The sequence below is a fragment of the Anarrhichthys ocellatus genome, unplaced genomic scaffold (genome assembly GCF_004355925.1).
Source record: "Anarrhichthys ocellatus isolate YVR2014 unplaced genomic scaffold, GSC_Weel_1.0 scaffold7, whole genome shotgun sequence".
NCBI lineage: Eukaryota > Metazoa > Chordata > Actinopteri > Perciformes > Anarhichadidae > Anarrhichthys > Anarrhichthys ocellatus.
The window spans coordinates 3,352,152-3,366,057 of record NW_022280037.1 but is presented as its reverse complement, the minus strand read 5'-3'; the positions used below and the strand labels follow the sequence as shown (position 1 = coordinate 3,366,057).

Below are 13,906 nucleotides of genomic sequence, written 5' to 3'. Positions count from 1 at the left end.
TCTGTGTGCACACAAGATGCATTCAGGCACAGTATCGAGTGCAGGTCACCCGCTTTTTGGCAGTGCTCAGAACCAATTACACAATCACTGTAGGTGCACGCAGAAAATGGAAGAAAGTAAGACTTGAAGCATTGGAATGCACTTCTGGTCGCGTTTGAGCACAAATAGCATGTGTAATACACATGCTGTTATGCGACCTGTGTTGATGGCCGCATAGATTCAAATAGAAGTGTATATGTTCTCGAAGACTCGCATGAGATGGCCGACTGAAAATGCAGCTGAAACACCTGTGTAAGCTGTAAAACACCAAATGTGTATTAATCAATACACAATTTACTCTGGTTTGAGTTACATTTGCTAAAAACTACAGTTTTGGGAAATTACAGAGTAATGAAACTATATTTATATATATTTTCTTTTTTAAAGATTTGAAATTCTATCACGTCATGTTTTCATGGGATTTTGATTGACAATCAGAAAATATATGAATCCTATGGTATCTTTAACTGGTTGTACTTGAAGTGGGAAGTAACAGACCGCTCGTTCTCCCTGTTGCTTGGCAGGCTTGTGTTGCTCCAGCAGCTATCAGAGCGAACCGTGTTAGCCTGAGCATGCACGCATTGTCCACTTCTCTCTCCTCTCCACAGGATCATTTAGGATGAGTGAGTGACTAAGCATTGCAATGTCTTGCTTTCCTCCTTCATACAAAACAAATGCACACACACACACACACACACACATACATATATATATATATATATACGACTCTGGACCACCATCACCTAACAGTTGCCATGACAACGTTCACTACCCCTTCATTCCAAAACACATTGCAGACTTTCTAAAAATAATGTGTGTTACTTTTTCCCACAAACTCCTCTCCAGACGACGACAGCCCTCAGAGCAAATCCTCGTACACACTACAAGGTGAGCCTGTCGAACTACAGGTAGCGATTAATGAATTACCACGAGGTAAATAAACACTCTGTGTGTTTTAGTTAGCAGCGCTGCAATCTAACCATTGGTTGGTGACCTGAGCGGAGGTCAGGACAGTCTCCATGAAGCCCAGTGACTAGACAACTCAGCGTTGTTCTCTAGGCCGAAGCGAGACATGGAGCATGGAGCCAACATAAACAGTTTGACAGAGAGAGTAGGGATGCTGTGTGGAGTGCAGAGAGACAGATTAAGGCCATGTCAGCCACCGCTTCAACAGCAGAACAGACAGCCAGCTCACGGATGTGACTTTTACAATGATACAGGCAAATTGTGTGTACGAGAGAAATGAGCCCTGTGTAATCAGATAACTCATTACATCGACCAGCCTTCGTCTCATTACTATGGCTTTACCTACAGGACACACACGCATATTGATATTTAAAGCAGGAGCACGTGCAAACATCAATAAGGATTTAACTTGTTTTTGGATGAAAATTCAAAAAAATAAAATAAAATCTGCCCAGATTGCAAAGACCATCATGTCAATTATTAGAAATTCTGTAAACAATCTTGATGTGACATTGTGCAGTTGCATGAGTAAGTGGGCTCGTCTCTGTAGCCGAGGGCTATCGGCCATTCAGCGCTTGGATCTTATGTAACACTCGGAGATGGGCTGTCAGTGGGGAGCAAGTCAGGCATCGTATGATTGATTTCAAACGCTGACCATTGTGTTGTAACCATCATCGTTCTTTGACAAACAATCTGAGAGCGAGAGGAAAACACACTGACCTCGTTCAGCAGTAAAATATCCACAGAAGATCACTTTATTTAGTCTCAAATAAGCACACAACATGTTTTGTTTAGGATGGAATCCAGTTTACAAAGAGTGCTTGCTTGCATTAACTATAATAATACTGTGCGTTTTTGGTTGAAGGATAACTAGGTGAAGTCATCGCTGTTCAATAGCAGCTGATAATGATGAGGTAGACAGTGACACACCCAATATGTACAGAGCTGGATGTTAAAAGGATACCATTCCAGTTACCAGTCATGCCTGCTAATAAGACCTAATGTCGGGTAATTGAAAACAGAGATGTGAAGAACAACCTGCATAGGGCTGTGTACTGATACTAAGAAATAAATCACTATCAATACACCACGTACACAATCAGTTAATAAACATTACACCTGTACAGACTGAACAGACGATGCAGGGATAAAACAGTTCAATAGAAAACTCAACTTGTGTCATTTTCTGTAAGGACTGTACATTTAGAAGTTGATGATATATATATATAGATATATATATCTATATATAGATATATATATATATTTCTATTATTTTGATTAAATGAAACCCACACAAGGTAACACATCTGGAGGATACACTGTATGTCACATTTGAAAAAAACAAAACAATGCTCTTTAACAACACAAACATTTCAGAATATAAAAATAAACTTTGTAAATGTAAACTCAGACTGAAGCGATAATAACCACATATCAGCAGCTTGGATTTACAGTTGTATGGTGTTATTATCTAATACTTGGCGCACTGTTGCTAAGTTACTTGGCATTATGACCATGAATGTCAACAACAGCTAAGGATGATACATACAGTGTTATGTCAGCAATAATAACAACACACACACACACATATTGGACAGTGACAACACATATTATCTGCATTATTTGTTCTGTGTTAAGCAATTAAAAGGAAAAAAAAATCATCATCAATTCCGTGTGTCTTTGTGTCATAATCCAAAATAAATATTCACTTCCAGTCCCACTTTCCATGTGCTGGAAAAACACAAGCCACTCTGCTCACCCTCACCTCTAAAGCTGAGGTAATGCTTCGTTTGTAGCCACAAAAATACAGTTAATAAGCACTACTAAGATAAGCGACTACAGCACAAGAAAACTACTTTACACTAACAAGGACTAGAAACTGATAGCCAAGAACAAAGATGTTATAATTCCCCAAAGATGCCCTTCACTCTAAAGTAAAGAGTTAACAGTCTATTAGTTGTAGTTTAACAGTCAGCTGAAGTAATGACAACCTCTACCGAGGAGAGTGCCACACACCATGTTGAGTAAGGTGCACATGGACGCCTTAACAGTCATAGATCGCTGAGGAGACCTATCAGAGAGTGTAACAGTTCTTGTCAGTATCTATTGAAAATATGTTTTGATCAATAGGTTAAATGTTAGATAACAAAGTCACACACAAACGTAGTTGTAATGATGTGTAATATCTATAGAAAACACAGTATGATTATGATTAAGGTGATGGGACTCTCTTCTGTATAATCACATTGCTTTGTCCCAAACCTTTTAACGTGTTGTGTACAGAATCACTGTGTTCCAGTTAGATAGAGAGCTGCCACGCTGGCCACAGTAACCATCACAGTTTGAGTAGTTTGTGATGCCTAAATATAATATCTAGTGTTTCACAATTGTGCAACTCTTTTAAGATACATCAAAAGACCACTACAGCCAGTGTTATTTGAGTAGATATATCAAAGCCATTATATACAAAGAGACTCAACAGTTACCCTTTTTGCTTTTTCTCAGTGTGAGGCGCTCAGATTACAGCTCCAGACCTAGAAGGTCCAAAGCAAGCCGGCTCAGAACAGCTGTACAGCAGCCTCGTCTGGTAGCTAAACATCCACAGCAAAGAAAAGAAACTCTGCGATTGGTCGATCCGATTGTAAAGTGTAACCACACCGTACATTCGCTACGCCAAGCAACCTCAGTCAAAGAGCAAATGTACAGCAGCCAAAGCCACAATGCTGCAAGTTACACAACCTTATTCCATGGCAACCATGTTGAGTGATTTGACAGCGACTTGCTCAGCAGCTACCGCAGTGCGCCTCAGTCGGCCTTGTCCTCCCCGTTCTTGGCCCATCCTCGGCTCATCGCTGCTACCACGATGCTGTACATGTTGAGCCAGGCTTGACGCAGCGGTGCCGTGTAGGCCTGGCCCAGACTGCACTGCAGCATGTAGAGAAGGGCCTCACCCACCATCTTAAGAAGTCCAAAACAAACACACAAGAAAAAAAACACTTTTCTTTTAACAGCTCATTAACTTGTGAAACTACTTTTTGAGAGTTGTACTATGAAATGTTGGTCCTACAGCAAATGACTGCGTGTTGACTCCCACAGCCTGATGCTTCCTCCCCAGGTTGAGTAGAAAGTCCTCCAAGGAGTGCAGGTCGTCCAGATGGCTGACTGCTGCATCGATCACAAGCATCACCTATATGCCGTGCACAGAGACAAATACACATGCGGAGAGTGTTCTCAACTGTGCACAAGAGCGAACTCTGTACTCGTAGCGGTGACTGTGGTGAACGGAGCTCACCTTGGTGACATGATCCAGGAACTCGGGGCTGGAGAGGCAGTCTTGTGTGGAGCCACAGCTTGTAGTGTAGTGGAAAAGAGTGAGGAGCGTCGGGTCCAGCTCAAACAGTCTACCACAGACAAATACCACACTGTTCTATAGGTGTGTACACACACGGCATGGGTTGACAAGCATTCACACGGACACAAAATCAATCTATAAATCATACATCTAAAAATCTCTCTTTCTAGTCTATTTAGCGGCAGCTGTCTCAAAGTAAATTGTGGATTATTGCAGTCTGTCGCCAAGCAACAAGTCAAGCTTCCGGTCCATGCATGTTGAAAGTGTGCAGCGAAGGATCTAGCTTGAGTCTCTCTCCACACCTGTGTTACATATATTCACATGTACATATTCTTGACAACACAGTTTACAAAGTGGCATCTTGAAAACACTGATTTAAATGTCTGTTATGTCTATCTATCGCCAATAAGCGTAAGAGATTGAGCCTATGTCCCACTGATGAAAGTATTGCGATATTTATATATTTGCAATATTAAAAACTGGGTGTCTGGAAAATTACCGGAAAAAATCCCATATTTCAGTTTTTCTCCTTTTTATAAATACAAGAAAATGGCATTTCAGACGCATCCCAAGACCCTAGACTTCAAAAGTCTAAGCACAAATCTTCTCAACACAAAAAACAGCAACAACAACAACAGATACTATTACATTTGGTTTAAGTGTTAAAGAATTTGAATTAATGTTGATGAAAGGATGACTGCACAGAATAACAATATTTTCTTCTCTTACATCTCACTTTACTGTCTTAATTCCATTTCAATCATGCTGATTTGTGTCATACGTTACCTGGAAAACATGATGACACCATGAGGAATTTTATTCTTGCCCAGGCTCTCCCAGCTGCCTCGTACCAGCTCCTTGTCCTTCCCTGACAGCTTCTCCATCCTCCCTCAGGCTGTAAACACGCGGCAAGTTCTTCTAGAGCGGAAACACACAACTCCTCTACAGGACAAGAGGGCTCAGTTTAAGGCAAGCCATGATATTCAAGTTAATCCACAGACGAAACGTCCGCCAACCCACCTGGAAAATAAAGTGGAGCATCAAGTGAGTGCAGCTGATTTGTTAGTAATGTTTCAGATCTAAAGAAGGGGGGACACAACTGCAGGAGATATGATTCCTAGGCTAGAGATGCACAAACATACTGTACCTTCTTAAGGTCAGTCTTCTCTCTGAACTTCTTCTGGTGCAGCCGGGCTGAGGGGTCTGCCTGTGCGTGTGTGCGTGTGTGTGTGTGTGCGTGCGTGCGTGCGTGTGTGTGTATGTATGTGTGTGTGAGTGTTTGTGTGTGTGCAGGCAGCAGCCTTGCCTGACACTGTGGTGCACTTGCTCTCTCTTTCCCCAGCCCCACGAGTTCTGCCACGCTCTTATCTGTCACGCTGGCTGCTATCTCTCTCCCCTTCTCGTTTGCCTCTTGATATGCTCTCTCTCCAGCACTGGGGATATTTGTCATGCCACTGAAGGAGAAAAAGAGGGATCTCTCTCTTCTGCTCCAGAGAGGCTGCAGCGAGCCACAGCTCCTCCTGCAGGTGAACCGAGGACTAAAAACATACAGAGGATATACATGCACACAACTCTACATATTTAAAATCAAGAGAATTTAAATATACAAGAAATAAAGATGAACGACAGAATAAACAGAATACAACTGTGGTATTTAATGCAGTCCAATTGCTGATGTTTACCAAAGGTCAAAAACAGGCAAAAGTCAAAACAAGACAGGCAGGGGAGATCAGGCAAACTCATCCAAAAGGGGATCAGGTTAGAGAGCAGGAGTCCAAAAGGCAGAGAAAATGGCTGGACTGCTAAAAAGGAAGTATACAGATAATCTGCTGGGGAATGAAGTGGGCCAGTACATAAACTGCTGGGCTGATGGGGCAGCGGTAACAGGTGAGCAGGGCAGGTGAGGCGATGGAGAACGGCGGGAACACAGGGGTTACAGCAGGACAGGGGTGAGTAGCAGGATGTGAAATGTCAAGAGAGTAAGTATATGTCAGGGGGAGAAAGCAGACATGGGAAATGTGAGGCTTAGGAATTGGCTGACATTGTGACAGTGAGGCCTGTATCATCTATACTAGGGTGTGTCTTCAGCCGCCTACATGTGCAGCCCATGCACTCACACGATTTCAAATGTGTGTGAATCTTTACATCTTACAGCGGTTGGAATAATAAAAGCCCTGAATGCACCACCTTGGTGAAATTACATTGCTCATCTGCTAAAGTAGAACCACTCCTCAAACAGTGTGATCAGAAGATTCGGCGGTGAAGTGCTCAGCCTCTCATTAATCTAAATGAGATGCGTCTGTTGCCTCTCTCGGCTTCCGCACACATCGGAGGCACTGCAGCTTGTTTGGATACACGTCTCACTCAGATATTATCTAAAAGGTTGGGAGAGATTTGCCTGGTTTTCAGCCGTGCACCGGGGGGAAATCAGAGGTGCGCAGCATCCTCCTGAGGGACGACAAGGCAGAGAGCTGAGGGATAAACTGTTCCCATGACAACGTGCCAAGATGGAGCCCTTGAAGCTTCACCGTGTGACGTTTGGGATCTCAGGAAGGGACTCTTGATGCATCTTTAGGTACTATATGGCAACATTTTGGCGTTTCAACTTCAATTATCTTTTCAAACATCTGTCCGGCAGCACCAAATTGTAATTTTATGTAACACATTGGACTCTTTTAAACTATATTTCAAACTACGCCTTCAATCGTGTTACCGTCAGACAAGACACTTCACTTTTTATGATGTGTTTCTGAAGTCATACAAACATTGCCCTCTATGTCTTCAATGCATAACACAGTGGCCTAAAACAAAGTAACCATATGGTATGTATGGTCTCCATGACTGCATTTTTATTATGATTATATATATATTCAGACATTCATTTTTTAGGATTCCTGGAAGTCAGTTGCCTAAGCACAAGCTTACAGTGCAGGCCAGTGTTTAAGTGTATTTGATGTGGGTCTATATAGGCTTGGAGCGGACCACTGAACCGGTCTCTGTGAATGCATTTGCACAGTGAGGGCTGTTTATTTAGGTGGCTGTGTGGCTGAAGAAATAACTGGGAACTTTAACCCAAGCATCTGAGAAAGGCCCATGTCAGACGCTCGTTGTCCTTACGGGACCTGACCCATGAAAATATTTACATTTATGTGTTCTTTTAAACAGCCAAAGAAAAAAACCACTAAGAGCAAAAGCAGATTACAGTTCTCACAGTAAAAGTGTAACTATTTATTTGTTTATGGCTATAGGAAGATTCTTGAGTTAAAGTACGTAAAACACAAATTAACTTTACAGACACAGTGGTCTCAGCTGGAGTTCTCATTTTGTTTTTGAACTGTTCATCCTGGTAACCAAGTGTTCATCATCCTCTAAATTACAGTGTTCATATTCCCGAGCAAAAGTGTTGCCATGAAACAAAAATATACATATATATTCAAATCACATAAAACATGAATTACTTATAAACACACATAGTTTGTAGAGATTGTCACGTCCAGATTTTTGGTCATTTCATAATTTGCAGTTGCACATCTTAAACTATCAAATGCTCGGTGGGAATAGTTAGCCGTGACATGAATCATTTTGGAGGACCTTGTTGTTTTCTAGTGGAGAGGCCATAAAAAACCCTCTACCGCCGGAACCTTTTTGATCATGGCATTTCCTCCCCTTTGGACTTCACGCTCTTCTCTTCCACATCTTCAATTTTCTCCCCGTCGTCTACATTTTCTTCCCTAAATCAGACATGTTGGGTTAGAAAATGGCTATATTGTAATTACATTGAACTTTTACTTGGCTACAGTATTTATCTTTCTTCACTAGAGACTGCATGGCAAGCTCAGAAAATTATGTAATGTAGTATGACCAAACCACAAGAAGTCCTTGGCTCTCCAGCACCAGTGCTATTCATAATTGTACCGGACCCACTGGCTAAAGATTCTACATACCTGCTGCAAATGGGATTCTCAGTGCTGTGGCGCTTGTCTGTATCCTCGTCAGAGCTGAATGATGACGATGTTCCTTCAACAGCTTCTCCATTTTCTTCAACAAACAGCTCCTTTAAGCCGGCTTTCTTCAGCTTGTCCCTGTATGTCTGCTCTGCTTGAGCCTTTGCATTTTTCTGCCATAAAGAAAAAGTCAAAGTTACGCTGCAGGGGCACGTCATTTACAGTGTGATGTAATCTCCTCAGCTCGCCATGTCACTCACCTGCTTCACCTGTTCGAACAAAAAAGGCCGTTCGCCAACTCGTGCCTTCATATCCCGTAACTCCCTCGTGTACTCTCTCGTCCTTTGTTGGTCAGCCTTCCTGCATGTTGGAGAAGATTATAGCTTGAGCTACTGCGGAAGTCGTTTGTGGTCGTTGTGAGGCGAGTTGCAAAAGGTTGGAGAATGAACGGCCTCACTTGACCAGTACTCACCGATATTGCTGTAGTTTGTCATTATACGCGGCTTTCAAGCTGCTGTGTGGGTCAAGCAACCTCGCATGGAGTGAGACTGTCTTCTTCATGGCCTGGGATCGCATCTGGTACTTCCTCAGCCAGTCGGCACTCTCTTGATTCTTGCTGTCCCTCATCTCCATTGACTTTCTGTGAAGGTAAAACATATTTTGCATGTCAGAGGATTCAACTATTTACTGTGTAGAAACAATAAAGAGGAAGAAAAAAAACACTGTCTATTGTTCTAAAGCCATGGCAAAAAGATACAAGTCACCTGATGGCCATGCTGCGCTTCCTCGCAGCATCTGTGATGTATGTGGGGAGTGTGTTTGCAGACAGTGATGTTAAGGCACCAAGTGACTTGCTTCTGCTGAGATTACTTACTTTTGGAACCTGAAAATGATGGGGATAGTTAACATTTTATTATGGATGCCTTTATATAGATTTGCTAAATCCGTGCAGTGAGGATGTGACGGAGATACAAAGTTTTCTGTCCGATGACACAGCACGACTTAGAGTAGCAGTTTAGCAGTAGTTTCATGAAAAACTTATATTTATATGCATTTGTTTGAAAAATAAAAGTACTGCAGGAGAACTAGAGAAGACCAACATTGCCTGTCAATAAATACATTAATTGTGTAGTTCATAAATTTAATTCTTTCTTTTTTAAATGTAATTTTCAGTTTTTGTTTGTCAACAATTACTGTAAAAACAATCAATACAAAACACTTCAACATTCACAGATGCTAGACTATAATCTACAAATAATGTGACTACTTATCTACAGTAGCTTTTTTACGTGCCACACCTTTAGCAACAAGGCGTAATATATCTATATAAAGGATAAGTTAAATCAGATGACTTCACCCAGAAATGTCTGGCATGGTTCATAAAATAGATCTCTGGGAATTGTATAATTGTGGGCAGAGCCAGAAAACATATGAAAGGATGACAGGAAGTAACATTCGCTGATTACAAAGTTCATTCTACCACTTTGGATTAGAGTGAATTACTGTTATTCATATTTAATTACTGTTTATAATTATTGTTACTCTGTAATGCCCTCGTGTGAAGCCCTCGTGTGAAGCCAACAAATGTTCTATGAACATATGTAGAGATGGTCTTATATTCCCGCATGAAATGAGGAAAATAAGTGATAAATGATGGGGTTTGAAAGTGTGAAATACAACTGTTGAAAGGAGAGGACTTTTCGCTCTCTGAAGAGGGCCCATTGTACATATTTTAAAAAGCTTCACAGTTCCACAACTAAGGGGACTGGTCTGAACGGCCTCAAAAATAACACATATGCCACACAAGGACTTAACCCATACAATAAATCTCGAACCATCAAGTAAATTACTCCCAAAGACACAAGAGTAGAAAGTACAATGTCCTTTGTCACATTGTAAATAAACTTCTGAGTGTTGAGGGACGACAGTAATATATGACAGAATGTTGTACAGATGGCAAAAACTGCATGTAAATATCATAATTATGCCAGTTATTGTACATGTGGTGCAATCAAAGTGATATGGACAAGCAATGCTTTAGGTAATCAACACTGTTTGTCATCTAGAACATTCAAGGCTTTAAGGAAGGCTGGTGGTTTCCTATCAGCCTTAAGGAAAGAGAAGGGTGGTGGTGGATGTCTCTCAAGCCATGCGTCAAACAGGGTAGTGGAAAACTAAAATGTGAAGCCAGCCATCTGGGCCGGGTGCTTTAGAGTCCCGGATCTCTTCTTATGTAATTCCTCCAGAGACACCGACTCTGACTTATTCTTACATTTTATTGATGCAATATTAATGAAATATACAAAAAGAATATCAAAGCATTACATTTAACTAAAACCAAACTACACAAAAAGTGAATGAATGCATAATAGCAACTGAAAAACAACAACTAATGCAACCATTTTAACATATTCTTATAGTCAACAAACAGGTGTGTGGTAAAGGAAAGGTCCTACCTGTGTGTTTTCAGGGCTCATCCTACTTCGCCTGGCAGGCAGAGCTGATGTCCTCAGAGAGAAGGGCTGACATTTGATCCCATCTTTACTCTGTGATTTCCTCAGCGCCTCTGTCTGCAGGGCTTTGTGCAGCCTTCTGAAATCTGGAACCTGATGGATGATTTTTGGCTGGAAGCTGGGCTTCTCATCCAGGAAGCCCAACTTTTCCTTCCTGGTGCGCTCAGCAGCGCGAAGTTTCGGGCTGCCAGACACAGTAGGATTCATATGTCGCACTGTTGTCTGAGTGGGGACTTGACTGCAAAGCTCCTGGTCTGGACAAAATAACAATTAGTTGATGTGAAAGATGAAATCATGTCACTACATAAAGTGCAACACACGTACTGTATATACATGCACCCAAAATGACATGATACAAATAAAGTGTCTTTTTTTTTTTTTAGAACAAAGCACTGCTTTTGTTTGTGTATAGGCCACCGAGAAGCCACCATTGAATTGGTCTAAATTGATCGGGTACACTGCTTCATATCATTATGGCTGACTGTTACTGTGATTTACAAATACACATTGTCAGGCACACCTTTGTGACATCACCGCATGGTATCAAATTTAACTATGAATTTCAGGAGCATAACAAGAAAAATACCGAATAACATAATGTATTTGTAAATGTTTATTAGGAAGTCTTGTTTCTACAGCACAGAAGCTACTATCAATTTTGAAAATCAGTACATATATTATATTGACTGACTACCAGTGATTCCCAACGTGTCAGGACCCCTAAAGGGGCCCAAGAAAAATCTGAAGCGTTGGGGGATGATTAACAAGTTGTGAGGAGTCTCTCGTTATAGTAATGACTGACACCTGTGTGACTGGCAGGCAGTCTCTCTTTCCTCTCTAAGTCACTTGCTTGGTTCATCTTTGTTTTCTTGCTCCTGTCATGTTCACACATCAGTAATGAACTGATTGCTCACTTTTAAGCGTCATGTGTGGTTTCCATATTTTGTGACACTATTCAGGCATCTAAAAACATTAAAGGTGGAACCATCTGAGAGGGAAGCATCAGTCTTTGGTTGAAATGCTCACACCTTACTGACATGTGCTACTTATGACGGGGGTCACAAGTCACAAATAAAAGAGTCACAAGCCAAATGAAAGTATGAACCATTGGCCTATACTGTTCTGTAAAATGACACAAAGTTATGTTACAAAGAGTCTGATCTCTCCGTATTTTCACATCAATTCCAACTATCATACCAAACACTTTCCAGCATCATTCCATCAGGAAAGTAAACCCACCTTTTAGCTCAGAATGTGACGCGTCTGTCACATCTTTTTGAGGAGGTTTCCTAACGGTAGCAGCCTTGTTTTTGTGCGAGACTTGGTTCAACATTGTTATCAGCTTCTCCCTTTTCTCCTTTTCTCTCTCCTGGAAACTGAAAGGTGTTTGAATGGAGAGCAAGAAGTCCCTCCTCTGCTCATGCCCCTGGTTCCTCTCCTTCTCTCTCAGCTCCATCATCTCCTGATAGCGGGGCTGAAAGACGTGGCGGGGCACTGGGCGAGCGCAGAACTTCCTCTGACACTCGGCCTCAGCCTCCTCCTCTTTGCTCCTCTGCGTTGTCTTAGATAAAGCAAACCGCTCACATTGTTGAGTCGTGGCAGGAGTGAGCACGGGAACTCTGTCCGAACAATTCTTCCACTTTGAAGATAATTTGGGGCTCTCTGACTGTCTGGGACGCTGTGAGGTCTTTTTGTCTGAGGTCAGGGCAGATGTGGAGGTGGATCTCCTCATTCCTACAGGTCTTAAAAAACAGTAAAGATCTTTAAGAAAATTGATATGTTATAATTATGACCAAACATAAAAGACATAAGAAACCTACTTGGCCTGATGTATATTTTGATCAGCGGACTCTGTTGACAGTAGAGAGTTCTGATGAATCCTCCTCTCAAGCTCCTCTTTCTGTCTTGTTTCTATCTCCTGCAGCTGCTGCCTGAGGGCCTCACTCAGGGCCTTCAGGTGCTGCTGAAGCATTAACTCTGACCTGAGTCCATCTGCTTCCAAGGTCTCCAGCTTTGGCATATTTCTCTGACTTGTGAAACGAACAAAAGAAAGGTGCTCTATTCCTGTAATCAAAAAGTTGTTTTGTTTTAGTTAGCGCTGAAATGCTAAATCAATTCATCTATTTGTCTATCAATGGGAAGTTAATTGTTACTTAGTTATTTCGTTGTTGTTTTATTTCAGCATACAATTCCAGGACAAATTTTACATAAAATAATAAAATGTGACTGAATATGATGCATGATGGAAAATATGCAGGGGGAGGGAAAAATACATGTTCTGCCAATACCTTCAATGTGAACACACATCAAAACAAACACACACACACACACAAAAGTTCACATTGTCCAATTATTTGTTCTCTGTACATTTTCTGAAATTGAGCAGCTAAATAACATCTTTAAAAGCTCAGAAATGATCAGCCAACGAATTGATTAAATGATGGACAGAAAATGAATTGCCAACAATTTTGATTATTGATTGTTCATTTATGGCAAAAAAAAACAAAACTGATTCCAGCTTTTCAAATTTGAATATATTTAGAATGTAATTATACATGTATTACTTCATTCAAAATTTAATATCTGTGAGTTTAAATATGTCAGCGTGGTCTCTGGATACTGTGATGGACATTTTTAACAATTTTCTGTCGTTTTAAATGATTATTAAATTAATTGAAATGAGAAATCAATGTATTTTAAAAGCTTGCTAATAATTAATAAAACTTCAAACACATCAAATTTACAACACCACATCCGGTGCGTGTAAACGGGTTACCAAGGTAACCAGACATCAACATAAGGTGTGTCGTGTGATGTCGAGTTACGGACACGTGTTTAGTTGTTGCTAATATATTCCTTTACTTCACTATTGTACTTCTATACAAACCTCTCGAGTTCCTGCAACTGAAAAGCAAAATGATTAAATGATGAAAGTAATAATGAGCAGCAGACCTGGTAATTCAGACGCGTTTTAGGAAGAGTTTCTCGTCGTCTTCTTCCAAACGGAACTTAAGTTCACTAAAGCTGTCTGCTGACAAAATACATTACATCTTATTCTGTCTGTTGACATAAAGTTGAGTATTACAGAGTAC

The 13,906-nt window shown here is 41.0% G+C and overlaps 2 protein-coding genes across 3 annotated transcripts; both read right to left on the bottom strand.

The window, feature by feature from the left end:
* Positions 1–1,732: 1,732 nt before the first annotated feature.
* Positions 1,733–5,854, bottom strand: ngb (neuroglobin). Of its 2 annotated transcripts, none has more exons than XM_031847685.1 (5): positions 5,505–5,854; positions 5,144–5,377; positions 4,298–4,406; positions 4,073–4,192; positions 1,733–3,963 (listed from the first exon to the last, which is right to left on the bottom strand). In XM_031847685.1, exons 2-5 carry the CDS (start codon positions 5,239–5,241, stop codon positions 3,811–3,813), a joined length of 480 nt encoding a protein of 159 aa, XP_031703545.1. In that variant the 5' UTR covers positions 5,242–5,377; positions 5,505–5,854; the 3' UTR covers positions 1,733–3,810. The 2 variants fall into 2 exon arrangements, with proteins under 2 accessions (XP_031703545.1, XP_031703546.1); XM_031847686.1 differs by having other exon boundaries at positions 5,144–5,299.
* Positions 5,855–6,751: 897 nt separating this feature from the next.
* Positions 6,752–13,777, bottom strand: fam161b (FAM161 centrosomal protein B). The gene is made up of 9 exons (XM_031847812.1): positions 13,767–13,777; positions 12,635–12,878; positions 12,054–12,556; positions 10,758–11,068; positions 9,066–9,184; positions 8,774–8,941; positions 8,562–8,661; positions 8,302–8,474; positions 6,752–8,088 (listed from the first exon to the last, which is right to left on the bottom strand). The coding sequence occupies exons 2-9, from the start codon at positions 12,832–12,834 to the stop codon at positions 8,007–8,009; spliced, it is 1,656 nt and encodes a 551-aa protein (XP_031703672.1). The 5' UTR covers positions 12,835–12,878; positions 13,767–13,777; the 3' UTR covers positions 6,752–8,006.
* Positions 13,778–13,906: the final 129 nt, after the last annotated feature.